The 26,226-nt window shown below is 40.5% G+C and overlaps 1 protein-coding gene across 4 annotated transcripts in view; it reads left to right on the top strand.

The window, feature by feature from the left end:
* The window catches only part of RAB6A (RAB6A, member RAS oncogene family), a gene marked incomplete at its 3' end in the record, with an annotated part of 63,364 nt that overhangs the window by 21,619 nt on the left and 15,519 nt on the right, over positions 1-26,226 (top strand). For 2 of the 4 annotated variants that reach the window (XM_082498135.1, XM_082498136.1), the window contains exons 2-5: positions 17,671-17,729; positions 22,566-22,619; positions 24,128-24,233; positions 26,112-26,223. In XM_082498135.1, the coding sequence (XP_082354261.1) occupies positions 17,671-17,729; positions 22,566-22,619; positions 24,128-24,233; positions 26,112-26,223 (331 nt within the window). Of the gene's footprint in view, positions 1-17,670; positions 17,730-22,565; positions 22,620-23,955; positions 24,070-24,127; positions 24,234-26,111; positions 26,224-26,226 lie in introns of all 4 variants that reach the window. The other 2 variants (XM_082498137.1, XM_082498134.1) reach the window with 2 other exon arrangements.

The following is a 26,226-nucleotide window of genomic DNA, read 5'->3' as shown; positions in this document are numbered from 1 at the left end:
CTCAACACTTCTGAGATGTACTTCCCAATAAGTTCTCCTGCGTGGGATATCTTCTGCTTTCCAGTCTGTTCTTACCTCCTCCTTGCCAGCTGAATTGCTGATGAGGTCCACCTGAAATTCTCTTCCTTAAGTTGACCTGCAGCTGAGAGCTTCTTCCTCCAGTTGCTGTGCCTGGTTGCTTAGAAGTTTTGAATAGAGACTCTGATCACATGGGCTTCTGTATTACTGAATCTTTCTTCTTCCTTAGCTTCATGGTCATCCAGGTTTGATCAGAAGATACATTTTACAATGTTTCCAAGTGCTCTTATAGTTTCATAGAGGTGCTGCTTTGTGTTATCAATATTTATGCTGAGGCTCAGAAGAGCCTTACTTCTGAGGCATTTTCAGAGCAGATAAAATAATGAAGTCGTTCGGAGAATATTTTAAGCCTAATTGGAAACTTGTCTTAAAAAGCTGTAACTATGTAAGACAAGGAGGAAAGCTAAATCTTCAGCCTTTGGTGAAAAATATCCTCATGAGGCTGTAAATGTTGGGTTTAGTTTTTCATTCCTGGCAAATAATAAGAGCCTGTGCATCAGTCTTTGAAATAGAAAGCTGACCTGTGAGTACCTTTAGTTAATTAAAAAAGCTTAATGCTACACCCCCCCCCCGCCCCCGTTTGTCTGGATGTCTCACATAGCAAACATGATCATATCATTCATCATTCCCGTTCTCTGGTTTTAAACTCATCTGCATGACAACTATGCCTTCTCTCTGCTAACAAGAATAGTTACTCTTTGGGATTTTTTTTTTTTTTTTTTTTTCAAAATACTTAAAATAAGTGTCATCAAAAGGTGATGATTTTCCTTTTAGAAATACGTAAAGGGTTAATATTCTCATACTTGGGACTCCTACATGTGCTCTTGAAATATGGGGGCTTTTTTTTTAACAAAAACTGTGGTGACTATATATGAAAGGCAGACCTGTATCTTGCTGCTGCTGCTAACATAATGAATGAGGGCTTAAGAAAGTCAGGAATGGAAACCAGTTTCCAGAATCTATTCTTGAGAGCCATAGCATTAAAAAAAAAAAAAAAAAAAAAGTAACAAAACTCAGTGCAAGCCCTTATGGAAGCAAAACGAGTTGTTTGTTTCCAGTTGAACAGATTTCACTCAGTCACTCTAGCGTAGATTTTATTTGCATGTGCTCTCATCCGTGTGTCCTCAAAAGGATCAAGATCGGACTAGTTGATCTTAAAGGTCCCTTCCAATCTAGACAATTCTAAGATGTGTGCCCAAGTGCTGTGGCTGGAGTTGCTTGATGAGACACAGGACGGGACACAGTTGGGTCCTCATCACATCTCTTGGATTATTCTAGATTTTCTGACACTGAACTGATACTTGTGGACTGTATTTGTGTACCACTTGGGAGTTGGAACTGTTTGGGACCTTTCCTCTAGGTATTTTGTCTCATCCTTCTTAGGGCACGGGCAAAATTCCGAAGTCTCCTTGTTCTTTTGTTTTCCTTATCTAGGGACTTACTCTAGTTCTTGATCTTCTTGTTACCTTATCTTAGGCTTAGTCTTCCTCTTCTTGCTGTCTGGTAATTTGAATGAAACCACATCTACCACACTATGTAGCAATTAGCATGTGCAATTCTGTTAATCCTTCTTCTGTTGCTTGTTGTACGGCTTTACATGCATACTATGTTCATACCATCTTAGTGGTTTTATATATGTCATTATATGTCTTTACCACATATGAGACTCTTTCCCCAAGGAAAAGCTTCTAGCTTGGTCTACTATGGACAGTAGAAGACAGTTTCTGGCTTCCACACCAGCTTACAGGGTGTCCACCGTTCAGAAATGGGCAGGATTCTGCTTCTGCAAAACTCAATTGCTTTCAGCCATATTTAAGCAGAATATTTGGCCCTTCTGTACAAAATGGTGGAAGATTCAGAGCTCTAAACATGAGAGATGACAGATGTTCTCGCCAACAGAAAACTGCAAGTACTTCTCATAAAGCGGCATTGTGTAACTTCCCAGATGCTTGGTGTTGAACCAGATGAGGAAAACTGAAATTGCCTGAAGGTCCTCCTCTTGTGACGCTAATTTTGGCTCTGTTGTTTTTTGAAATCTGTTAAACTGTGAAAATAGCACTGGTTGTGTTATGCGGTTGACTTGGAGCTCCTCTGCAGAAAACTAGACAAGTGGCTTCATCTTCTGAATATAAGACCTGTATTTTAAAATGAATTGTTGTAGTTTTGCTTAGGAGGTAACTTTTCCATGCTTTTTTTGTTTTGTTTTACTATCTTGACAGAGTAATCAGACTATCATATTTTAATAGACTTGCTCCTTGTTGTTTAGTAGTGAGGGGCTGACTCTTGTTTATTCTTTTCTACAGGTTAGTCAATGTGGTGGAAAAAAAACCCAGCTTTTATGTGAAAACTTTGCAGTGTGCAACTTAATTGTTTAAAAACTATCACAGCTGCAAAGTCTGTGAACTGGGTGTTATGAGATGGAGGATGGAATATGGGAGGACTCACCCATATTCAGTGTTTGATTTCTTCATGGCTGTGACTGAGCAAATAAAGCAAGATTTTTTTTTCACTGTGCTCTTTCATATATTTCCCATTTTGGGAGGAAAAGTAAAGCTAATTACTGACAAAACCCACAAGAGTTAATGAAGCTATTTATCACCATGTATTTTTGTCACTGTCACAAGGCTTGGTGTGTATCCCAAGGGAAACTTGCCCATGCATTAATAATCAGTCGTATTGTTCTACTTTTATCAACTATGCCAGTGCTTATTAGGATTTACTTAGTGAAAGAGAGTATCACGTTTAAGTCGTTAAAGTTGTGATTAGTCTCCACAAATTTTTATTGGTTTGTGTGTACCCTTCACATACTGAAATACAAAGGGGAGCCTTGTCCAGCTTGACGTGTCTAGGCTGTGCCTTCTACTCTGGCCTGCTACTGGCCAGTAATCATCAGTCTCAATATGTGGCTTAGTTTATTACTGATAAATAGAGATACCAAACTCCAGGTAAAACTAACTTGCATCTCCCTCAAGAAAAAAAAGTGTAGTACTAAATAAAATAGGATTCTAACACGTCTAAAGAAGGCAAACAGGCTAATGTTGACTTGAAAAAAAGATTGATAATTGAAAATTTTTCTGCCTCTTCCTTTTCCCTTTAGCTACTGGTAAACTTTAAATACAAGTGACAATTCTTTGCTTCTCTTGCTGGTCTTAAAATGCCTAGAGACAGCATAAAATGCATCCATATGGCGCTGAATACTTAGATCAGTGGCACAGGAGGCTTTTATCCAGTCGTCCTTCAATATCTAGCTGTCAGCTTTAAAACTTTTTTTTTTTTCATAGTGTGGCATTAAGATCTTGGTGGAGTGGTTGCATAAAAGGTAGGATCCTTTGGGAGAATTGTAACTCTGCTTGTTAGAGGCAATTTCTTGTCCATTTTCTATCCCTCGGGAATGTGTATGTGAGGTTTGACATAAGCTTAACGTTACTTCAGAGTGCACCATGCGATTATATTGGGTAGCACATGCAGTTTTTCAGGAGCTGTGGCGTCATGGACGCTGAGGCTAGATGAAGCAAGATTTGGGGTGTGCTCCTTGAAAGCAATTAGCGAAGATCATGAGGATGTTCTGGCAGATGTTGCGCAAAAGGACCCTGGTGCCAGAAGGACTGGTGTTTCGTGTTCAGGAGAGCTGGGCAGGTTCTTCTGACCTGTATAGGGAGGCTGTTAGTTTTTTATTCAGTACAACTATATTTTTAATATTTCAGGCTCTGCCTTGTGACACTGAGGATGTTCTCTTGAGTGTTTCCTGATGGCTGAGAATTGTCTATTCCCTCCCTGTTGCAGAGATGGTCTGTGAACAAGTGTTTCCCGGGGTCTGTGTCCCGTCACTGCAGCCTGAAGTCAAGAGAGCAGCTCAGCAGCCAGTTGCAAGGACAGAAGTTTTCACACCTTTCTTGGCCCACGCTTCGCCAAAAGGCTTCCAGAGGTGTTTGTAGATGATCTTGATCAGCAGAGCCTAGTTCAGGACGCAAAATACTTGAACATATGCCTCTTTAAAAGGGTGGTGTGAAAATTTGAGCAACCTGGAGCTGCTAAACTGTTAAACTATGAGTGACCCAGCTCAGCTGTCAAAGTGGAAGGTGGAATCTTCTAGCGAGATGTGACCAGAAGACCTCTCCCAACAGAACAAGGGGCTTTTCCGCTTGTCAGTGTGTCTGCTCACATCTTTTCAGTGGCAGAAATGATACTGTTCATAGGTTCCTCTTTGAGCTTTTTTTCTCAGCGTTAAGAGCAGGTCGCCTTGGGGAAGGGAAGTCTAATGTCGGATTTTTAGAATGAAAACCAACAAAGTTGGTATGAACCAACATCTAGTGCAAGAAGTCCCTACCCATGGCAGGGGGCTTGGACAAGGTGGTCCTGAAAGGTCCCTTCCAACCCAAACCATTCTGTGATACCTCTTTCGCCAAATATGTGCAGAAAACTGAAATAGTGTACAATGGCAATTTGACTGGGAAAATTTATAGTGCAAGGTTAGGAATAAAATTAAAACTTTTTAATTTAAGTACAAAGACAGCAGTCTTTTAATAGCTTTCACTGATTAACTATGCATTCATCGTTATGGAGGAGAAAACATTGACAGTGTTCAACTAGGTTTAAACCCAGGTGTGTGTCTATCTAGATGTGTAGCTAGTCTAAAGTAAGGCTGAGAAATTCAAATTTGAGACATGAACCAATTCTGAAATGCTAGATTTTGGAAAGTTTTTTTTTTCCCCCTCTGTCTCCCTTCTGAAGAGAGAAAAAATAAATCCTCAAGGTTTTCAAATTTTCTCTGCAGTGAATTGTATTGACTTTTACTTAAGAACAAGATTGGGAGTGTAGTTTCACAGCACTGATGTTTTCTCTGTGTGTCTATAGTAATACTAGAGGGTAAAAAAATCTGGACTAGAAACCTGACACAAACTAATTCTTCTATTAATGCAGATGCAGAACCTCTGAAATTCCCTTCAATATATTCACAGTTGTCTGTGGCAGACTGAACCCGAAGGACAGTTTTCTTATGGAGCATGGTACTCAGTACTTGTGAAAATTTAATACTTGTGCCAAAATCTATTGCAGAATCCCACTGGAAGACAGTCGCTATAGCCAGGGCAGCTTTTCAGTCCTTGGTTCCGCTGGTCTTTACTTTAGTCCTAATCCTTCTGAACAAAGCACCTAAAGCAAGTGTCCATGTATCAGCATAAATAACCTGCTATCTGCAGGGCTTTAATTAGTAAGAATTTTGTTCCTATTTCGTGGGCCAGTAACTGAAATATAGATTGTCATGGACAACCTGGCTATCAAAGATCATGTTTTACTATTGAGACAGGATCCTTTCCTGTTGAAGTCTGAGCTTGTTGAACCAGAGCTGGTGTTTTCCTTAGGATAAATATAAGAAGCCAGGTTGGAAAAACTGATGTTGCTTAAGCTTCTGTGTTTGTGTAACACCAGCTCACACGTTACAGGCCTTGCTAAACATGGTTATTAGCAAGACCCTGGGAAAAAATACTTTCTAGGTCAGAAAAGTGCTTCAACCTCAATTTCCTTCTGTCTTGGCTGAAGTATTGTGGCACAAGCAGGGCCTCATTGCTTCTGTTAGGAAAACAGCACTGTGTACATCCTCTTCTGAGGTACTCAAAGAAAAGACTGAATGAAAATTAATGTTAATGAGCTTTTCAGACTAACATGTATTTTCATAGTCATCTTTTTTATAAGGCAGTTACTGAAGTGTTAATCATTTGATTACTGGTTGTTGTAGATAAGGGAGTAATTGGTCCCTTTTTGTAAATTATGGAAATGCTTGACAGGAAAGAGCAGTCGGCCAGGCAGCAGGCATGAAAACTCTTGTTTGTATGGATTATTGCCTGGAGAGATTGACTGGAACTAAAACCCCTTTGCTCTGATGACATTTGGGTTGTGACAAAACTGTATTTCCTATTTGCTTCTCAGCAGCCAGGGCACATCTTCCAGCAAGGTCTCAAATGCTTGTGAAACTTGCATAGTTTTGGGCATCACTTGAAATGCGTATTCATCAATTTCTATTAGAAGCCATTAAAAAATTAATCTTTGGCTATGGCCAGGGAGAAGAGTTGAATCTTTGCCTCCTGAGTGACAAATAGCTTTAGTGGTGTCAACTGTTTGAACATGTTTAACTGAGACTTCAGGATCTGCAAATTTCACTGATTTCCCGGGGCTATAACAAATATAGATAGTAGATATTTTTGCTGTAACTCCTCAGAATCCCTTAGGAAAATCTTATCATGCCCTCTGTCTCTGAAAGGAAAAGCATCGAGTGAACAGCAGTGCATGTGAAATGCAGGATCATTGCATCTTTTTTTCATAGACTTAATGTTTAAAATGGTGAAAATGGACTTACTTCCTTTCTTTGTGTCCCTGTTATTGTAGCATGTGAGAATAAACCGCAGATGATATCAGCCATTCACATAATAGCTTTATGTGTGCTCATCTGCTAGGTAGGTGTCATTCCTTGTTATATCATGCTAGTTCATTCGACTCTGTTGCTTCCCTTCCTGCTGTTCTGCACCAGACAGTCATAAATATTCATGTACGCTTCCTACCATCCATTTAGGCTTGTATACCTAGCTTATGGTCTGTTCTAGTTTGTTAAATGCAGGCTTTTTTTAACACCGGAGTGCTGAAGGCTGTCTAGTGAGCTAAAAGGCTGATGTCACAGTTTCTGGTTTGTCAAGTTGTTGGGAACTGCTGAGATATTGAGGCTTTAAAATATTTTGCTCAGAAATTCTTCCATCACAAAGAGTTGACCGAAGTTCAAGGCACTTGATTGTTACATGGTAAAAAGAAAATGGAAATTGCCTCAACAGCAAATGTTCTGGCTGTGCTGTTTCTTACTTAATTATAATAATGAGTAAAACTTGTCTTTGCACCTTAAGCAGATGCTCAGCTGTAATAAAACTGTCTCAACTTGCCATGAAAAGTCCAGTTTGGGTAGAACCTTTGTAAGGACTAAGGAATTGAATATACAGTGCTAAAATAAGTAACTTTTGTTCGGTATCTTTCAGTACTTTAAAATATTTGGGGCTCTGCATAGAGGGGAGGGGAAAGGGTGTGTTTCTGAGGCTAGTTACTGTCTTGGTCGTTTCATTGGTTTGTTGGTCAGATGCTGTATCTCATTAAATACATCACCATTTGGTGTGGAGCCCTGCTCTCGGTTTTCTTAACTGGGGCAATGCCATTGCTGTTCATCTGGGAAGGTGTTAAAATATGTGTTAAAAAAGAAAAAAGTCTAATTTTAAGAGGATCAACCACCCCAGCACCTTATCTGAACAGGAGCTCAATGATGAGCAGCACATCTTAACCTGAGCCAGAGGATTGGGCGCTGGTATTACTTCACGCTATGAATTTGGGACTTCAAGGTTAGTAAAGATGTCCGGATTCTATGTGATGTCCAGTACTGTACCCTGGGATGGGAAAAAAATAAATAGTTGATATGCTTCAGGATTACCTCAGGCTTCCCGAAGTTTCTTGTATTATCCAGTCCATTAATTTCTGTAGAGATATTAATATTGATTGCTTCTAATATCAATGCCTGTGGTTGGTTATTTCTTCCCATTTTGTCAACTGGTGGCTAACAAATGTAAATGGAAAACATGAAAATGTGAAGCACACCTTTCACAGTAGTTCACTAAGGCTGGACAGGCTGCTATGGGAATGAAATTGGACTATGGGAATCTTTCGCTGCCAGTTCCTGGGGACTCATCTGTGTTAAAACATCTGATAACAAATAATGCCCCATCAGTCCAAGCTGTCACAACCAAATAACAATGTGAAATCTCTGCTGGTGCTGGAGCCCGCAAGGGCAGGTATGAAAAATGCGTCAGGGTGAAACCTTCATCTGGAATGGGTGATGCATCTTTTCAAAGATGAGGAAGGAAGAGGTGGTAGACTTAGAGAAAATCCTGATGGACCTTGCACTAGTGAATTTTAGCATGTGTTTTATCTGTGGCTCACTGTTTTGATCTGTTGCTGTTAAATTTGGGGAGGAAAAAGAAGAGAAGAGTTGTCAGAGCAGGGTTTTGTTGATGACAGCTTGAGCTTTCTTCTTTACTCACCTCCAGTTGTTAGAGACTACTGACTGGAGATACTATTTTGTATGAAATAACACTATATTAATGCTATATTATAAATAATGAAATAAGGGGACAGTTATTCCTCAGGCTTCTGGTTCCTTTGAATTTCAACCAAAAGGAACCCATTGCCATATACTTGCTACCTTGTAGACGTTATGGTGCTGGTTTCATGCCTTTTTGCAGACTTGTAACTGCTGATTTTGATAAGTATAGTGCATATCCCTGGGATTATTGAATAGCATGATACATCACGGTGTATTTTACAGATGTGTGGATTGATACAGCTGTGCTAGCAACACGCAAGGTGTAAGATGTGTACCCCAGGAGCAGTAAGCTGACTTACCTACTCTGCTTTGTGGGTACAAGCCAGTGATTCTCAAATTGAGATCTATAGGCTACTGGCAATCCCTGAGGTCAAAGTAATTGATCCAGGATTGCATCAAACAGTTTTCGATAGTGCTTTTAATTAAAGAAGAAGAAAAAAAAAAAAGCTTTGTTGTGAGTGGTGACCTGAAAAGAAATTAAGGGTTGGCAGGGATTCATTGGGCTAAAAAGGTCAGCTACAGTTGTTTGACGTTGTTATTGATTGTGTCTGCTTTTCTAGAATTACTTTTCAGGGTAGGATGCCATAAAACCTACACAAATAAACTGCCAAAATACCCCTTTCTGAATCTCTTGCTCTGTTGTCTGTCCTTCTTTCCCCCTACAACTGTGTACAAACTGCTGGCCGCTGCCAGTCTTTGCTGCTGTTTTTTTTTCTGTGTGATGATCCGTTGTTCACAAAGCAACAGTTGGTTTCCTGTGCCGCTGCCTCCCGTCTGCTGTGTGCAGAGGACTCTGAGCATGGAGGTTTGTGGACTTCAGTTGTCTGCAGCCTGTAGAACCTGCTTTTAAGTTCTTGAAGGACTTTGACTTATTTTTTTGCATTTTAGAAGTATCCTTATGATGGACCAAAATGTCTACTGAACCTCCAAAGAAATATATAAATATTGATGTTTTGCACCAGCATGTTATCTGCAGATCTTCGCTGGCCCATAGTTCCTGTGTAGAGCAATGTAGCTGCAAATTTCCTTTGTCAAAGGAAATAGAAGTGACAAAACTGCTGGAAGTGTATTAAATAGACTTTTTATTCAGAATATGTTCCTTGCTTGGGGCTCCCTGTGCTTCACTCTATCTGAAGGTGATGGATTCACTGTAGGTACTTCAATTTCCTTTACTGATCTTCGTGTGTTTGATCTAGGCTGCAAGCTTTAGTCCATTGTTTATTTCAAATGAATGTGAAAATATAATCAATTAAAATCAAGGTGAGTTGCGTCTGTTCTCTGGGATGAATGGAATAAAAATATATTTAAAGCAGAAAATGATGGAACACCTCTTTAATTACTAAAATTATTTCAAACAAACCCAAACTGTTTCTTGTTTTTCTGGGTCTTGTTTGTTTCCCTGTAACTTTCTGGATATTCTATGTTAACTTCCTAAACAGAATCTTAAATTCTGTCTTAAAGAAAAAAATCTGTTTAGAAGCACAAGAGTGTAATTTATAACCTAGATCTTTAACTAGGCTGGGAATAAATTATCTTAAAAGAGGCTATTTGAACTGTTTTGTTTGTACATAAAGAAGCCATTGCTGCTTTGGTATAATGCAAGAACCACTGAAGTAATACGAAAGCAATTTGCACAATTTTTGTAGTGTTAACAGTACAAAATGTTCTTATTTCCTGGAATCAATGGGGGCAGCCGTTCCGTTTCAGCAACCAGGCTGGGAGGGCATCCTTCAGCCAGCTTTATCCTGCATAGCCAAAACATGCCTTGAAAATGTCTGAAAAATGCTCATTTACTATTGCCCTGTGCTTTTAAAAAAAAATGAATCTATAGCCATATTTTTTTTATTGAAAGTAACTATTCTGCTTTTTTTTTTTTCCCGACTCTGTACTTTTTAGTTGTGAACAAAGCTACTTACTGAGGGTAGAGACATGGATGTATTTCAAGATGGTTTATTCTTCACAGGCTTTTTTCTATTTTTTTTTTTTTCCCCTGGATTTTTTTTGATTTATTGGGGGCTTAAGGATGCAAAGTATTGGCTCAGGTGGCCCTTTGGTCTGATCTCATCTGGTGTCTTGCATCAGGAAAGAGGTGGCAGAATAAAAGAGGCTTGACGGTAGAGCAGAAGTGGAATCAATGGGGAAAAAAACAACTTCAGGGTAAAAAATTCTTTAATTAGAGCAAGGAGGCGAGACCACATCAACTCTGCCTTTTACCTCTGCTCTCTGTCACTAGATTTGATGCTATCCTCAGAGTTCCTCAGCTGCGACTATGGATAAACTTAATCTTACTGAGAATTTGTTAGATGAATGCAGTCTGCTGGCTCTGTCAGTATCTTCGGGATAATGAATGAGTTCTGTTTCTTGCTTTGGGGGAACCGGGTGAAATTTTCATAGTTTGACAGTGAAGAGCAGAGGAGGATTTTTTTTTTTTTTTTAAAGAAGCTGCTTTAATCAGTTTAATACAGCATTTCTGTTTTAAGAGCTCAGACTGACATGCCTAAAAATACTCTTCTTGATTGCTGGCTCATACAGATAATTTTAAGTCAACTATGAGCATCCTCCTTTTGGGGCTTCTTTTTAAATAAAAATCTAAAAATGGTTTTCATGCCTTCATAATTCAGTATATTGTTTTTAGTGATGCATTTTTCTTCTTGTTGCCTTACGTTGTTTTTTCCAGATCTGGACTAGCAAGGTCTCTGATCCTCAGCATTAAATCTTTGAATTTCAGCAACTCTTTCAAGCATTGGGTCTCAAGTACCAGCAAATTTGAGGATGGAACTTGATGTGAGGCCAGTAGTTGGAAGAACTTGGAGCTGTAGCTTTCAGAAGAACCCCTCGAGTGGTATCAGGTCATCTGTTTTGAGAGTTGAGGGCAGAACAGAGTTTGACTTCTCAGTAAGAAATACTGTTCCTTGTCAGCATCTCAGTTACTGCTGGATAAGCTGTATTATGGTGTGTCTAGTAAAGGAAATACTTCCAGTGAAGATTTTGAGGTGAGCTTATCTGTGAAAGTGAGTTGTAACATCACTGGGATTTATCCTTCAACCAAATCCTAAAGGAGTCTTACAAAGGGCAAGTGAAATTTTGGGATTACACTGCTATTTATCTGTATGTGTGATGGAAAGACTTTCTTCATCTTCCTCTTAAGCTTTTAGCAAGCTGGACCTCTGTTAACCAAGTCTGCCTCTGAGACATGGGAGAGGTCCAGTGGAATTTTTTAACTTTACAACAAAAAGTCTGGATAGATTGATTATTTTTAAGATTATTTTGCTTTGCAGATGTTTCTTGGTTTATTTTTTATTGCTGATGCTTTGAAAGTGGTAAACAACAACTAGTATGAACTTGGACATTTAAGTGTGACTTTTCTGGAAGAATCCTTGGACAAGATGTAAATCTGTAATATAAGAGAGGCAAGCACGTGCCTAAGAAAATGAAACAGGGAGGTAAGGCCTGCTCCTCCTCTCGTCCATCATATGGTACAAGTGGCACAATCCCAATTACTTTTCCTTTGTAGGTCACTCTTGACTGTTGCCTGAGCCCTTTGCAGACTCTGCCTGGCAACAAATGACCTTCTAATCCCAGTGCTGGCAGGGAGATGATTTGTATTACCTAATGGGTCTCTTCCATCCCCAGCTCTTGAATGAGTCTCCCCAGTGACTCGTTACAGCATGCAGTATGGAGTGCTGCTTGCAGTGCTGCCAGCAGTAGCCGGTAGCATGTATTCTGCATGCGCTGGCGCAGAGGAGTTGTTGGTTCCCATGATTAATCAATGTCATTAGTGGTGGTTGGTGTTGGACGTACAAATCTCCAGCGCACAACGCCCCAGAAGCGGGACAAGGCAGTCTTGAAGAATCAGATGAACGACCTTGAAATCTCTCCAGTCGCTGCTGTCAGATCAAAGTTGCTGGAATGATGAGATTAGCGTATTGATTTCATCTTGCAGATGAATGCTCTTTCTGAAATAAGTGCTAGGCAGTGGCTCAAGGCTTCCAGACAAAGAGTATCGATCAGGTTGACTCCATTAGCTGTTGAAGGGTTTGAATTTGGGCCCTCATAGTTAATGGCAATTTTGCTGATAGGAACTTCACAAGTTCCCATCTTTTAACTCAGTTATGTGTCTTGGATACTTTGCTGTTTGCCACTGATTCAGTTGCTGATTTAGGAGGATGTTAGTGTTCGGGCATCTGCTCGTTTCTGTGCTGAACCAGTGATCAAACCTTTCCTATTTTTATATATCAGAACAGCCTACTTCTTTCTGTCCCATAATGTATTAAAACATTGCAGCTTATCAGAATTAATACGGATGAATGCTTCCATTTATTGCTTTGTACAGCAAAACACTTCTCTGCTCTTCCCCCAGCCTCCCAGAAAAAAGTGCCACGCAGTCCCTGCAGTGTGTATTAATGTTCAGATTTGATGGTTAGATGGGTGGGTAGTTAGTTCAGTATGGGAGCCACCAGTGATCTCTAGGTCCAGAATCTTCCAGAGCTGGTGTAGCTGAAGAAAACCACCTGAGCAAGTCAGATACAAGTTTAAAAATTCCTGTTGGAGCTGGTCGCCTTGCCATCCATAGAGTCGCAGAATCATAGAATGGTTTAGGTTGGAAAGGACCTTGAAGATCATCGAGTTCCAACCTCCCTGCCATAGGCAGGAACATCTCCCACTAGACTAGGTTGCCCAAGGCCACGTCCAGCCTGGCCTTGAGTATCCAGCGAAGTATCCAGGAGTGTACATTGATAATCTGTGCATTTAAGTAATGGTATCCGCGCCACAGCTGTGTGATTAGGAGCTGGTTAACCTGGACTTTATTTTCTTTGGATCGAAAGCTTGAAGCAGCAGAAACCTCATCTAATGAAACCCATGCTGCTACTGTTGTTCAGCCACTTAACGACAGAAGAGTTTCCAAAATTGATGTTCAGATGCAGTGTTGGAACAAATGGTTTCTTTGGTTAATTACTTATTTTCTTACCTTCCCTCTGCTTCAAAAAATTCTCGTATGCCTTGCATGGAAATTCCTACACTGGAATAACATCTGTCAAGTCTGTGTGCCAAGGAGCGGAGGCGAACCCACTGCCCAGCTGAATAGGTTATTTCAGAGTTTAATTTCCCTCAGGTTCAAAATTGCATGCCTCTTCTGGTAGGACTTTGTTGGGACTTGGCTTTCAGCTGTTAGATCTTGATCTACAGAAAGAAAAGAGGCTGCAGACCGCCTTTCCTTGTCACTGTGTTACTTCTCTGCTGTTCGTCACCTTGCAGTTGTTCTGGTAAACTGTGCAAGCTGCCCTTTTTTTCTTGCCAAAAAGCTCTTTCTGAACTCCTGAATTGAGGTTTTTCCTTGCTTGCTGTCAGTGTGTCCAGCGGAATCCAGCCAAAGCTGTGTACTGTGGTAAAACCCCATTCGCAGCATTTCCTCCCCCACCTTCCCACCTTTATTCCTCCAAGGATAATGTTAACTTTTTTTTTTTTTTTGTCCCAGCAGCATACCAGAAATATTTTGGCCCAGAGGATGTTGCATGCTACTGCATTGCTGACTAATGCTGCCCTGGACATATTTGTGTGTTGAAATTTTTCCAAGAGATTAAATTAACACAGTAGATTTAAAAAAAAAAAAAAAACAAACAACAAAACAACAACAACAAAAAAAACCCAAATAAAACAACTGCTTGATGAAACAAGGCTGAAGTCTTGACTGTCTTATCTGCTTCCTTTGGTTATAACCCCCAGATTGCTTACCCAGTTGTTTGCAATCTGTATTTTTAAGCAGCCAGTTGTTGTTTGTGTGTATTACCTTGTGCTATTTCTCCCTGCTGAGCTTCATTTTCCTCTTGAGGTCACTTCTGCGTCTTTCAAGATTATTTTGAATTCTGATTCTGTCCTCTAACTTGCTTGCAATCACTCCCAAATTAATGCCTTCTGTGAATTTGATAAACATACAGCCAGCAAGACAGAACAGAAAACAAGTGAAAATATGTAACAGAATGGGATACAAACTCTCCTGTAGATCCTCAGTTGAGAAATTGGTTCATTTTTGGCAATGTTCTTTATTATTGTTACATTTATTTCTTTTTGAAGTCATGCACAGGGGCTTAATGCTCTGTTGTGACGTTCCAATTCAAAACTGATGTAAAAATAAAACTCATCCAAGAGCCCAGGGGCTCAATTCCAAAAGCAAATGGTGAACTGTGCCTCAATGGCCCTTCCTTATTGCTCTGCCAGGGGAGGGGGAAAAACATCAGCTATTTCTGCAGGTTGTGGCGTGCTAAATTCCTTACTGGGAATTTCGTTTGTAACTGTTGTAGTAGGTCCGTCATAAATACAATTAGCTAATAAATAAATAGTTAATGAACGAGTGGTACTCAGTGTACTCACAAAATCATGTGACAGTGCTTTTAGCTATGAGTAGCCTAGGGGCCTGTGCTGTGCCCCCATATGGGGAAAATGTGATCAACATAATTGACAATAGATTAATTTCTGTGTGGTTTTGTTCTCTGTTCAAGCTCTCTGAAACAGGGCTCGTAGCAGCTCAGCTTCCACAGGAGAATCAGCATATGCATCCACATCATTTTAGTGTGCAACAGATGGTATATGAATCCTAAGGTGATTCATCTGGCTATTTTTTGTAGGGCTGGGGATAGTTTCTGCCATTGGCAGGCAGGGCGGTGTGTGTGGGGAGGCTGGGGAGAGGTGAGATGGTGCTAAGTATTAGGAGTGGCTCTTTTAGAGAGGGAATATTTAAAGCCTGTAACCCTCTGGACAAGGTGTCTGTTTATATAATCTAAACTTGTGAATTTCTGAAGAGGAGATTCACTGACTTTTAATTATAGATACAGTGGGAATTGTGGGCTTTGACTTCTGCCAGGATTTTTAAAGCAAGATTTTTTTCTTTTAAAGGAGAAATGGTGATGCTTCAGGAGTCATTGTGGAATTGAAACTCTAAGCGGTTGGTATTAATACTGATTTGATCTGGTGCCTGTTGACATACTATGTAAAGAAAACCTTGGTCTGTTTGGAGAAGAAATGTCTTAGATCTGAAGTGCATTAAGACACTCTATCCAAATATTGGTTGAAGCAGATATTTAAATATAAGCAAGCCAAGGGGCACCTAATTTTCCCATCTTTTTGTGAAATGAGTGAAGGTAGAGTAGGGTAAGCTCAAAGAAGAGGAAATAGAAAATCTTTACAGACTTTATAGTTTCTAGACAGACTCCCTCCAGGACATCTCAGTGCGTAGTGGGAAGGGAAATTATTTGCTGGAAGACTTCAGTGTTCTTCAGGGTTGTGACTTAAAAAAGAAAATTATTTTGTGGGTTTGATTACATCCCCTTGTACATCTAAAGAATTAAATTTGACTGTTTGCATCAATGGCCGCGTGAGGAAAAGCCAGCTTGTTTGTGGTGCTGCAAATCCATTACTAGGATTTGTAGTGTGTGCTGCAGTGGGAAGGTATTGGATTTGCTGGTCTCTGTCTCTTGAGGATTTGAGTTTCTGGGTTTGGACAGAGTGAAACCCTCCTCTCCCAGCCTGTGACTGTTTGTCCTGCACCAGCTTGTGCTGTTGTTCAACACATCCGTGGGACAAATTTGAATAAGGGATTCAGGAATCCTGCCCATCTGAGATGGCGTTGCTTCTGAAAACCTACTCACAGAAGGGAATGTTTGCTCTGCCTTTGCGAAGGCAGCTTTTAAACCTTGGGGGAACCTCATTATGTCTATGGAGCGGGATATGTTAAAAATACATGCAGGAATTAGAATTTTGACACTTGGGAAAATCCTTTTCTCAAACGCTGTCTATTGGATTCCTGTTAGTTTAGCACTTCTACAGAGTTAACTGAAGTTTGCAGATGGATTAAAATGCTGCTTAGGGATGATACTGGAGATTTTCTTGGAGGTTTTGCACTAAGATTTAAAAAAAAAAAAAAAATCCCAACACAACCAACCCAAAACCTCCCAGAAACAAGACACCCCCACAAAATAAACCTGACCCCCAAAATCTTGGCTTAAGTTCTCCTGCTCTCTTAATGGTCATCCTTGCGGAGAACTAACATCTCTGGAAGCTTATTTGAAGAACAGAAGCTTTGGCTTGTGCACATCTAACAGCTTTCTCTGTACCAGTGATGTTTGATGGCTAACATGAGTCATACAGCTCTTCTTCCCTGCCAGTGGGAGGTGACAAATTCCAGCTGCAAGGAGGTTAGATGAAAACAACTGGAGGTGATATATCCTTGAGTAACTTCAGTTGTTTCCTAAATAATTTGCCTACAATTAAGAGTATTTAGACATACTGAAATGAGGCAGGTTGAGATGTTCCAGTTCCTGTGTATCTTGCTGGTCCCCTCCAGGTGAAGGTGGCATGGAGCAGGAAAGAGTTGTGCATTGAGCATGAGTTAGACTTTGTCCCAACTCAGCTGTATCATTGGTCTTACAGGAGTAGAAAGTAACTGTTGTGACAATAATTGTTTTAAAATGAACCTCATATTACTTGTCTTTTAAGGAAAATGAGATTACGAGGTAGTCTGATACCTGGCTGGAGTGCTATGATACGCACAGTTTATGTAGATCTCGGTTATGAAATGAGGCTCTTGACATCGTTTGTGGTTTAACCTGGCCAAGCGGAGTGGCAGTTACAGAGGAGCTGCAGCATCACAAATGGCTGCATGAAAAAGGCTTTGCCTGTGTCCCTGTGACTGTCAGGTGTGCCTGCACATACTGCAGTGACACCTTCTGATTGCGGTGCCCACAGACTTCCTACTGCTGAACAGCCAAGCAAATACACCGGTCACGAGCTGCAGCCATCACTGGGGTGGATAATGGCATTTTTAACAGCATATGAACCTGCTTTTACAAAAAGGTATAGTGAATACATTGTCAAAGGAAGGGTGAAGTTAATGGAGTGATAAGGACTGCGGGCATTGTGGGCAGATGGCAAACAAGCCTCTCAACAATGACACTCTTCAATCTTGTCTTATGCTACTGTGATACTACAGCAGGGACTGCCATTTGTGTGACAGATACGGAGAGGGTGACATTGAGGAGGTGTGCAGCGAGATGTATTTTAAAGCGATGTAGCTACCTTGTTTTATAAGCGAGAAGAGCTGTCTTGTTTATAATAATTTGTTGTAGGGGTTGTCAGACCTATTACATTTGTTCATTTTGTTCAACTAAAATTTCTGAATGGTGTAGTAGAAACTGGAACAATCAAATTATTTCAATTTTCATCTCATCATGGATGAGTAAAACTGATGCTCGGGAATGATACAGGGACCAGGCTTTTTCAGGAAATGTACCTATTAGTGAATTTGCAATTGTAAAGTCAAATGACTGCTCTTTCGCTTGCAGGAAGTTTAATTGCACAGTACAGATCTGTTGGACACAGAGTAAAACACCTCCTGAAACCATTTTAAAATCTCTTGCCTAATACTTGCACTGAAATTGTTCCTTGAATTTGTGTTTTTTTCCTTCTTTTAGTGGGGAAGACTTCCTTGATCACCAGGTTCATGTATGACAGCTTTGACAACACCTACCAGGTAAATTAATCTATATTATTGTCTTCTGTAAGGCCCCTCTGTTGCTTTGTCTTCCATTGCAGGAAGAATCTATTTGATTGCAGTGGATAAGAGTTGATACACTGACCAAATTCTTAACTGCAAAATCTTTAAGCTTTGTATTTTAATAACCTTTCAGTGTTGGGATTCTGCCCAAGTAGCTTATCTGCTACTTGCAGCAGGATGAGCTGTGGCTCGAAAGGAAAGGCTTCTTAGGTATACCCAAGTGACAGCAGGTGTTCAGTCTACCAGGTTTTTTTCACCATTTGCTACAAAACCATCACAGACCTAATGCTTCTGTGGGGAAAATGTAACAGGTACCCTGCTCTTGAAAAAGAAGCAAGCTGAGCTGCAAAGCGGTTCTGCAGTGGGGTGAACAAGGGCTTGCTGAGCAGAAAGCAGTGGATTGTAAGGCTGGGCGTTCTTTAGGACACTGTTTTATGCTGTCTGCTGGAACAAAGACCACAAAACTGGTTGTTGTCCACATCCCCATCCTGTGACTGCATATTTATGCTTATTTATTTAAACAAGATTGGATTGGCAATGTTAGGGCTGAAGCAGTGGTTGTCTTTTTATTCCGGTGAGCCCTGCAGCCCCCTCACTGCTTTGTGTTTGGTGACAAGTCAGCTAACATTTCTAAATTGTGGGAGAGCAATGATTGTTGCCCACTCCCAGAATTTAGGATGAGCTTGAAAAGGTGGCAAGCTATAAAAGTACTTCAATTCCATAAAGTGTGTCTTCTCCAAGCAGAACATGTTTCATGACTTGGTTACAGTTGGTGACGTTCTGAATACACTAAGCTGAGAAAAATCTGTTCCCTGATGAATGTGAAGGGTTTTTGTAGGGGGGTGGGAGGAGGAGGTAATGGGAAAAAAAGAAGAAAAAAACCTGTGACTCTTCTGTTACTTAGTGTCTATCCAAGTATCTCTTTAAATCTCTTTACCCCTCAGTGATTTCCTTCCTGCCTCTTCAGTAATTCCTCATTGCTGCTGCTAGGCAAGTTGGGTAGAATGAGATGCAAGTTCTCACTTAACTATGGGAGAAGCAAAGCTTCTATGGTGTAGGAGGGCTAGAGTACACATCATTGCTCCCAAGGGAGCAAACATCCTTTCAAATTCTACCCACTGTAATTACATGGACATGTGAATGCAGTTCTTTTATTTAATCTGTTTTTTTTCCCACAGTATTTTTCTTTCAGGTCTGCTCCTTTTCTCTACGGAGCTTACGTCCTAGTTCTTTCTTGAAGAGGTTTGACCCTCTGTGCTTTATGATAATATAGTTGTCTCCATGGGAAGCTGGTCTGACATAATATACTAAATGATTGCAAAATGAACGAGTGGGACTTAAAACAGTAAGAAATCCTAAGGGTTTACAAGATAGCTTCAATTTAGCTATCACTGATGCGTGTGTAGTTTGGGTGGTAATGTACTCAGTATAGTGTCATTCATCCAAAGACCTCTATTTTACTGAAGTCATGACTGAGGTAGGGTGACATGTCCTATTTTGCTATAGCTGGAAGAAAGAATGAGTCATAAAAGCTTCAGTAATTTGGCCAAAATCAAACCACATGTTAATGTCAAACCAGAATATAAATTTCTCTATGCCCAGGATTATATAGAGACCTCTCAAAGCCAGGTACCTGAATGATAATGCACATCAAACCGTATACGTGGTTAACTGTAGCTGTAGGTTAGTTGATGGATGATTTGCTTGTTCTGGACATTTCTGATAAATTTTGAATGCATATTTTCTGAAAGCTGCCACAACCTATCATTTGAACAAGGTTTTTTGTGTTCACTTGGTAAAAATAGAAAGCTGCCGTTTAATAAAATCTGTGCTGTGCATTAGTTCTCTTTTGCTTGCTGCTAGATAACAGGAATTCAGCTGTTGCCCGTAGCTTATTAATAAGCTGTTTTCATGAAAGCAGCATCGTGAATCAAACAAGAACTCGCTGTACTGTGTCAAGAAAACCCGAACACCTGAAATAAAATCGTGCCATTGGTGGTGTATATTTTACCAGGAGTGATTTCCCTCCATGGATGTGCTGGGAAAGATTTTCCTTGTTCGGTGGCACCGTATATGATGTATAATGAAAGACCAGCATTGGCAAACATGATGATTCTCTGTGTGTTATGCAAGAGGAGAATTACAGGCCACGCTTCCCTTCAGCTTCAGCCTCTTGGAGGAAAGGAGAGGGAGTAGAGCGTTGAGTTGAAACGCTGGCCTGTGACTTGAAAGATAATTTAGGTTCTTGCTTTGCCTCGGGCTTCCTTCCATAGTCTTGGGTAATTCTGTGTCAGCAAATATAGCCTATAAAATAGGGTGACAACAGATCCTTATTAGATTTTAGTGTTGTGGGGACAGATGGATTAAAAAGTGTTCTCATACTTGGCCCCATCTGTAGTGTGGCCCTCTCAAGCTTTTTTGTCCTACTTGTCTTTAAATTTGCAATGAGGCCTTACAGTACCTCGCATCATGTTCAGAGCATGCCTGGCTCCTGCTTGTTCCACGTGGTGTGCAGCATTTCACAAATGGGTTAAATCTGCCTTCACCTTAATTACAGTCATTAGCTTAGTTTCATGTCTGTGTATTTTTCCCCATCAGTAAGCAGACTTTTCCTCTACTTGTACATTGCACAGCATCTCTTTACAACTGATCTGTAAAGATCCCTCAAGCTTTTTTGCTTCTTGTCAGAAGTGTGACAAAATGCCTCTCTGTAGGTTACCTGTTTTAGTGAAAGTCTGGGATCTAGAGTGCCCGAATCTGCTCCTTCACATCTGCTGCTTCTCTGTATTGTCATGATATGGTCAGAACAGTACAGGTGGACAAACACGTTTGGCTGTAAGTTATGCCATGTAATTCTTAAAGCTTGGGGAGGCTTAGGTCAAGAGCCACTTCACAGCTTGAAAGTAAGAGACCTGCCATACGTTCTCGACCTGATTAACACAAATATTTTCATCACCCAGATCTAAAACAAGTTTTGTGCTTGGCCTTTCTGTTGCATTTCCCATGCCCTGAGTGTTCAAGTGCAGGAATCTCACTGACCCGATGCATTTCTGAGCGGCGCTTGCATTTCCACCAGGCGTACAGAGACTTCTTAGGGCAGCGAGTGAGCTTCAGAGCTCTTGCTGCCGTGCAGCTGTGTGGGAGGGATGGCATGAAGTACAGGCTGAGGCAGGTTTCAGGCTTTGCAGCTGATGTTCCAGCTCCTACTGAGAGCAGAGAAAATCTGAGTCTCCAGCAGTTTGTCAGGCAGAATAGGATCCTGGCGTGTATATATGGTGTAAGATCTTCGTGGGATTGTAGCTTTTCTTTTGTAAAGTGAAATCCAATAGACACGAGGGAAAATAGAAGCATCTTTCAGGCAATCTTCTGAGGAGTACCCTTTACCAGAACAATAGAAAACAAAAGCAGAAGGGAAGCATGTTGTTGCATTAGTCTTTTGAGGCTTTTCATGTCCGCCTTACAGTTTCAGTATCATCTCTCTGAACTGGTAATGGCATAGTTCTTGATGACAGGTGAAAAATCACTAGGTAGCCGTCTTGGGATCCACTGCTATTTATTTTTCCCTTATGTGTCTCTGGTGCTCCAAATCTGCTGTCCTCATCCAGCCAGGAAAGTTTGTTTTCTGATGTGTTACATTTAGTGGCAAGTGGAAATTCAGTTTGGATTGTTCAGGTTTTTTTTTTTTTTTTTTTTTTTTTTATTCATTTGCAGCTGGTTTTCATGTATTGCTCACAAGCAGGCTGGCTGGCTCTATTCTTTATTCCTACCACGTAAAATATCTGGCAGAATACAAGGAATTAATTATGGGGATATATAGTGAGGGCATAATAGCAGTCTAACAATATGGAGCGTATGCAGTAAAATAGACTCTCCATTAGGAATACCTGCTTCAGCAGGGAAGAGGTTGTATCAAGCCTCTTCGCTGTAGCTGAGAGACCTACCTCTTACCTGTTGGGCTTTTTTCTTTTTTTTTCTTTTGAAATCAATTTGTTTGGAACGTTTTCCAGGCTTTATTGATGTTGTTGAGCAGTGCAGCTGCTTGAGATGCTCAGTGTCCTGCTGAAGCCAGGGCAGCCTTATAGCCCCAACAGGTCAGGTGGATCATATCCCTGCTGCAAACAAACTCTTAGAGCTTGGATTCACGCTCACTGCAGCTTTGAAAAATGGAGTGGAGATCGTGTATATAAGAAGCAGCTCTTGATAACGCTTAGGAGTGCTTTGCTCTCTTAAAACACATACAAGGATGTTCGATGTGAAGCTCCCACTAGTGTCTAGAAACTTGGATGCAGTTATGCTGCAGTGAGCTTTCGTATTAACTGAGCTTTAGTAATTGTTGGGGGCCGTGTTTGCGCGCTCTTGTTGCATCAGATGTGAAGATGTCCACCTTAGCTTTAATGAAAAAGGCTTGAAATTAAGATACATTAAGATATTTGGCAGTCAGGAAGAATACACTGTGCCCAGTTACCTTGGTTCAGCTGATGCACACTAACTTAGGTCATATGCATAAAATCCTTACTGATACCCATATGACTGTACGGATTAAACTGTCAAGATGCATAAACAGAAGTTAAGGTCAACAACTTTTTGTGCTTTAAGATACTGTTCCGGTTATGGATATTAAGGAAACTGCATGGTGAATCTTATAGATAAGAGTTACATCCTGAAAGGAAGAAAACCAATGTATTTTTCTTTCAGATCCACTACAGGTGCTGAATTCTGATGCGGCAGTAATTCTCACTCCCCTGAAAATCACTATGGTTGTTCTGAGATTTCATTTAAGAGGTGTTGTGGTTTTTTTTTTTTTTTTTCCAGGCAACAATTGGCATTGACTTCTTATCGAAAACCATGTATTTGGAGGATCGAACAGTGAGTAAGATTTTTGTTGCACTTCTCTCTGTACAGTAGGAATGAGGATCGGCATCTGTTGTAATTGTGCAGCCCACAGTTCTGAGATCACTTGGAGCCTTCATCTACCAGCTGCTTCCAGACTGACAAGTGCTGTGGAGACAGCTCCTTTCTCTGTTTGGGGAAACGGGAAATCACCATTTGGTTCATCTGTGGAGGGCTCATGAGTGCCATTTTACAAGCGGCAGAAGGTGCTATTGTGTCATCCTCTTTGAAGAAAGAGACGACACGGATAGTTTGAGGGGTACATAATGGTGGGAATTTGGAGAAGGGAACTGCGCTTAACCCCTTCAGTTTTTGATGTCACAAGACAGAAGGATAAAATATAAATTATCAAATGCTGCCAGTTTATAGCTAGCTCAGTAGTTCTTAATATACTTGTTTAAAAAGAAGGTTGCCTTCGGTAATAATCCACAAATGATACTTGTTTCTTAGCTTGGCACAGCTCTAGTTACTGAAATGAAATCACTCCTCTGTGGAAGCAAGCCTGTGGTTTAAAACGAGCTCAGATTGTTAATTAAGAAATTCAGCCGTTGCGCTATTTGCAGAAGCAAATTGTGCAGTGCTGCATAAGCTTATGGTATTGTATAAACCCACAATAAATGCGATTGCGTTGAAAGTGCTTGAGTGATGGGATATTCTTTCCATAGCAGAACTGGCCCTTGCGCATCTTGCCATATATGTTGCTTTTAGTATATCTTCTTGCCTTTTCTTTCAGCACCTTGATGGTAAGAGACGTTCAACCTCATCTGTGTGCATGTTACTTTGCAGTGTGGCTAAGGCTTAAATATAGAGTAATAACTAGCGTTTTAGCCTCCTTGAAAAATTCACATTAGCAGCTTTTCCAGTGCTCTGACAGCAGCGGAAGGCTCTTCCTTTAGAAGACCATGCTCCACGCTGCTTGGAGGTTACACGTGTGAGGCCTGAGGAAGGATAGCAGCAGAGCATGAAAACCTTGTGTAGGCACAACTGCAGGTGAATGCTTGCCATAGTTTTCTCGTTAGTCCTCTCAGTTTGAAAGCTGAGCCGTTCTATTTCTCCCCTTTTGGAAGGGAAACGTTTTTTAAAAAGCAAAGACAGTGGAAAGCCAAGATAGGTGCACATATACTGGTTTGGCTAGTACTAGCGCTTGGGAGAGATTGCTGTAAAGGAGGAGACAGTATGCTGCTGCTCCCAGTCCCCAGTCATCTCCTGCATGAGTTTATAATTTTTATTTAGCTTTTTTCAAAAAGTAAAATTTATTTACTCTTTTATTTTTAGTGGCAGTTTGGCTTTTTTAATTTTCTCCCACCCACAGATCAGGTTGCAGCTGTGGGATACTGCGGGTCAGGAACGTTTCCGTAGCCTCATTCCCAGTTACATCCGTGACTCTGCTGCTGCTGTAGTAGTTTACGATATCACAAGTAGGTATATTGCACTGGGTTTGACCTTTTTCTTATTTTTCTTGCTTGTTTGACTGATTTTGTTAGGTACGGTTGCAATTATGGGACACAGCAGGTCAAGAACGGTTCAGGAGCTTGATTCCTAGCTACATTCGTGACTCCACTGTTGCAGTTGTTGTTTATGATATCACAAGTGAGTGGGGGGAATTCTGCATTTCTAATACTCTGCCCCTTTCATCCTTTAGCCTAGCTTTGCATGTCCTATCACAGTCATCTGCTTGTTCTTCATTCTGGCATGAAAAAAGTATGTTTTCTTTTATTGTAGTCAAGTTTTAAGCTAGCCACCTGATCGCTGCTGTTGTAATGTACAAACTGTCTCACAAACGACATCATTTTTTAACCCTTTCCTGTTGCATTCTCCTGAAGCCTGCCTTGAGTCCCGGCTGGTCTTGTTGCACTTTACCCTCTTTCATCTGCTTTTTGAACGTAATATCACCTATGCCTTTTGGTCACAAACACCTGAATCATGTTCATAGATATCTGAATTTTTCAATTAGAGACTTTGCACTGATAGCTGTAGCTTGCTTCTTCACTCCATTTGCGCCCCCCTCCCCCCCCCCCCCCCCCAAATATCTGGGCATGGGCTGGGGGGAAAATGCATTAACATCACATTTTCATTTGAATCGGTCACTTTCACATTTTGCAATATGTAAAACTTACCACTAAGCCCTTATCCTTTAACAATTGCTCTTTCATTTCTTACTAAGGTATGTACATTTTTGTAAACTAAAATATTAGTGCTTTTTCAACCCTTTTCCTTCTGTCCCTCCCCTCAGTCCAGAGACCCCTGACTTACTAGCTTTCTGTATTTACAAAGAACAGAAATGTTGTTTTAGGAGAACTGAGCCTTCAGACACTTTCAGTTCTAAACCGGAATTGACTGAGAGCAATGGCCTAACAAATGCAAAAGCACTTTGATTTATAAATACCTGAAGATTACAGCAGGAATATGGGCTTTACCTATAAAAGCTTTAATTGTTAAAAGTAGCACTTTCATTTGAGCTAAAATTACAGGTTAGCTGTGAACTTCAAAATTTTTTTACTGACCTAGCAAATTCAGTATTACCAAGTAGTAAAGTGAAGAATTAAGACGCTGGCAAGCGATCAAGTCTTGACTGTCTAGCATACGATATATTACTATGCAGTAGAAGCCATTAAAAAAAAATCAATATTTGTCAAGAACTGCTGCAGAATGCCCCCCTTTTTAAGTAATGCAAATGGCAACTCAGATGCTTTTTGTGTAGCTAACTGGCAAATCCCGAGCTCCGTGGCAGCTTCTATATGACTTGTTTATCCTTATGGGATGCAACTTTTCAAACAACATACTGTCTCATTAGATCAGGATCGCTTCCTAAAATTCTTACCTTGCAGCTTGTAAGGACGTGTCATTAAGAAAAAAGTGTCTGTGGATACGATAAATTTATGTTTCTGGTTCTATGCAAATGATTTGGAAACTATTTTGAACTCGCCGTTCAATGATAAAGGAGTTGCTAGTGTGCTGTATAACCCTGATATTTCCTAGAGAAAATCCTAGACCTAGCAAGTGAAAAGTGATTAAGCTGTACAAAATGTGTAGCCGGTATTAAGTGCTCTTGAGAAGCAGTGAAACTGTAGGAACCTCTTACTGTAGATGCCTAAGTCACGACCAGTGTAGAATGCAATCACATTAATCCCCATTCTTTATATAAAATATGATGAACTAAAAAAAAAGGCACTGGTCTAAAACACAGTGATAAGGCTTCTCATTTTAGACTCTGTCAAAACTGAATTATAGCTCGGCTCAGTTCACTCCCTGGCTTTGAATTCACCTGTAATGAAGTACTAGTCCATTTTTAAGTTAATGCCAAAATTCTCATATATTTCAGTTCGGGGGAGTTGGGGTTTCACTTGCTGATTCTTCATCACCCTATTCCAGAGAATATGAAGCTTTTATTTGAGACTTGCAGATGTATTTACCAGCGATCTGTGAAGAATACCTGCAGTGATAATCTTCTCCACTGTTCTCTGTTAGATGTAAACTCGTTCCAGCAAACAACAAAATGGATTGATGATGTCAGAACGGAAAGGGGCAGTGATGTCATCATTATGCTGGTGGGAAATAAAACAGATCTAGCAGATAAGAGGTA

The sequence above is a fragment of the Vanellus vanellus genome, assembly GCF_965231255.1.
Source record: "Vanellus vanellus genome assembly, chromosome: 1".
NCBI lineage: Eukaryota > Metazoa > Chordata > Aves > Charadriiformes > Charadriidae > Vanellus > Vanellus vanellus.
This window is presented reverse-complemented; position numbering and strand designations above follow the sequence as displayed.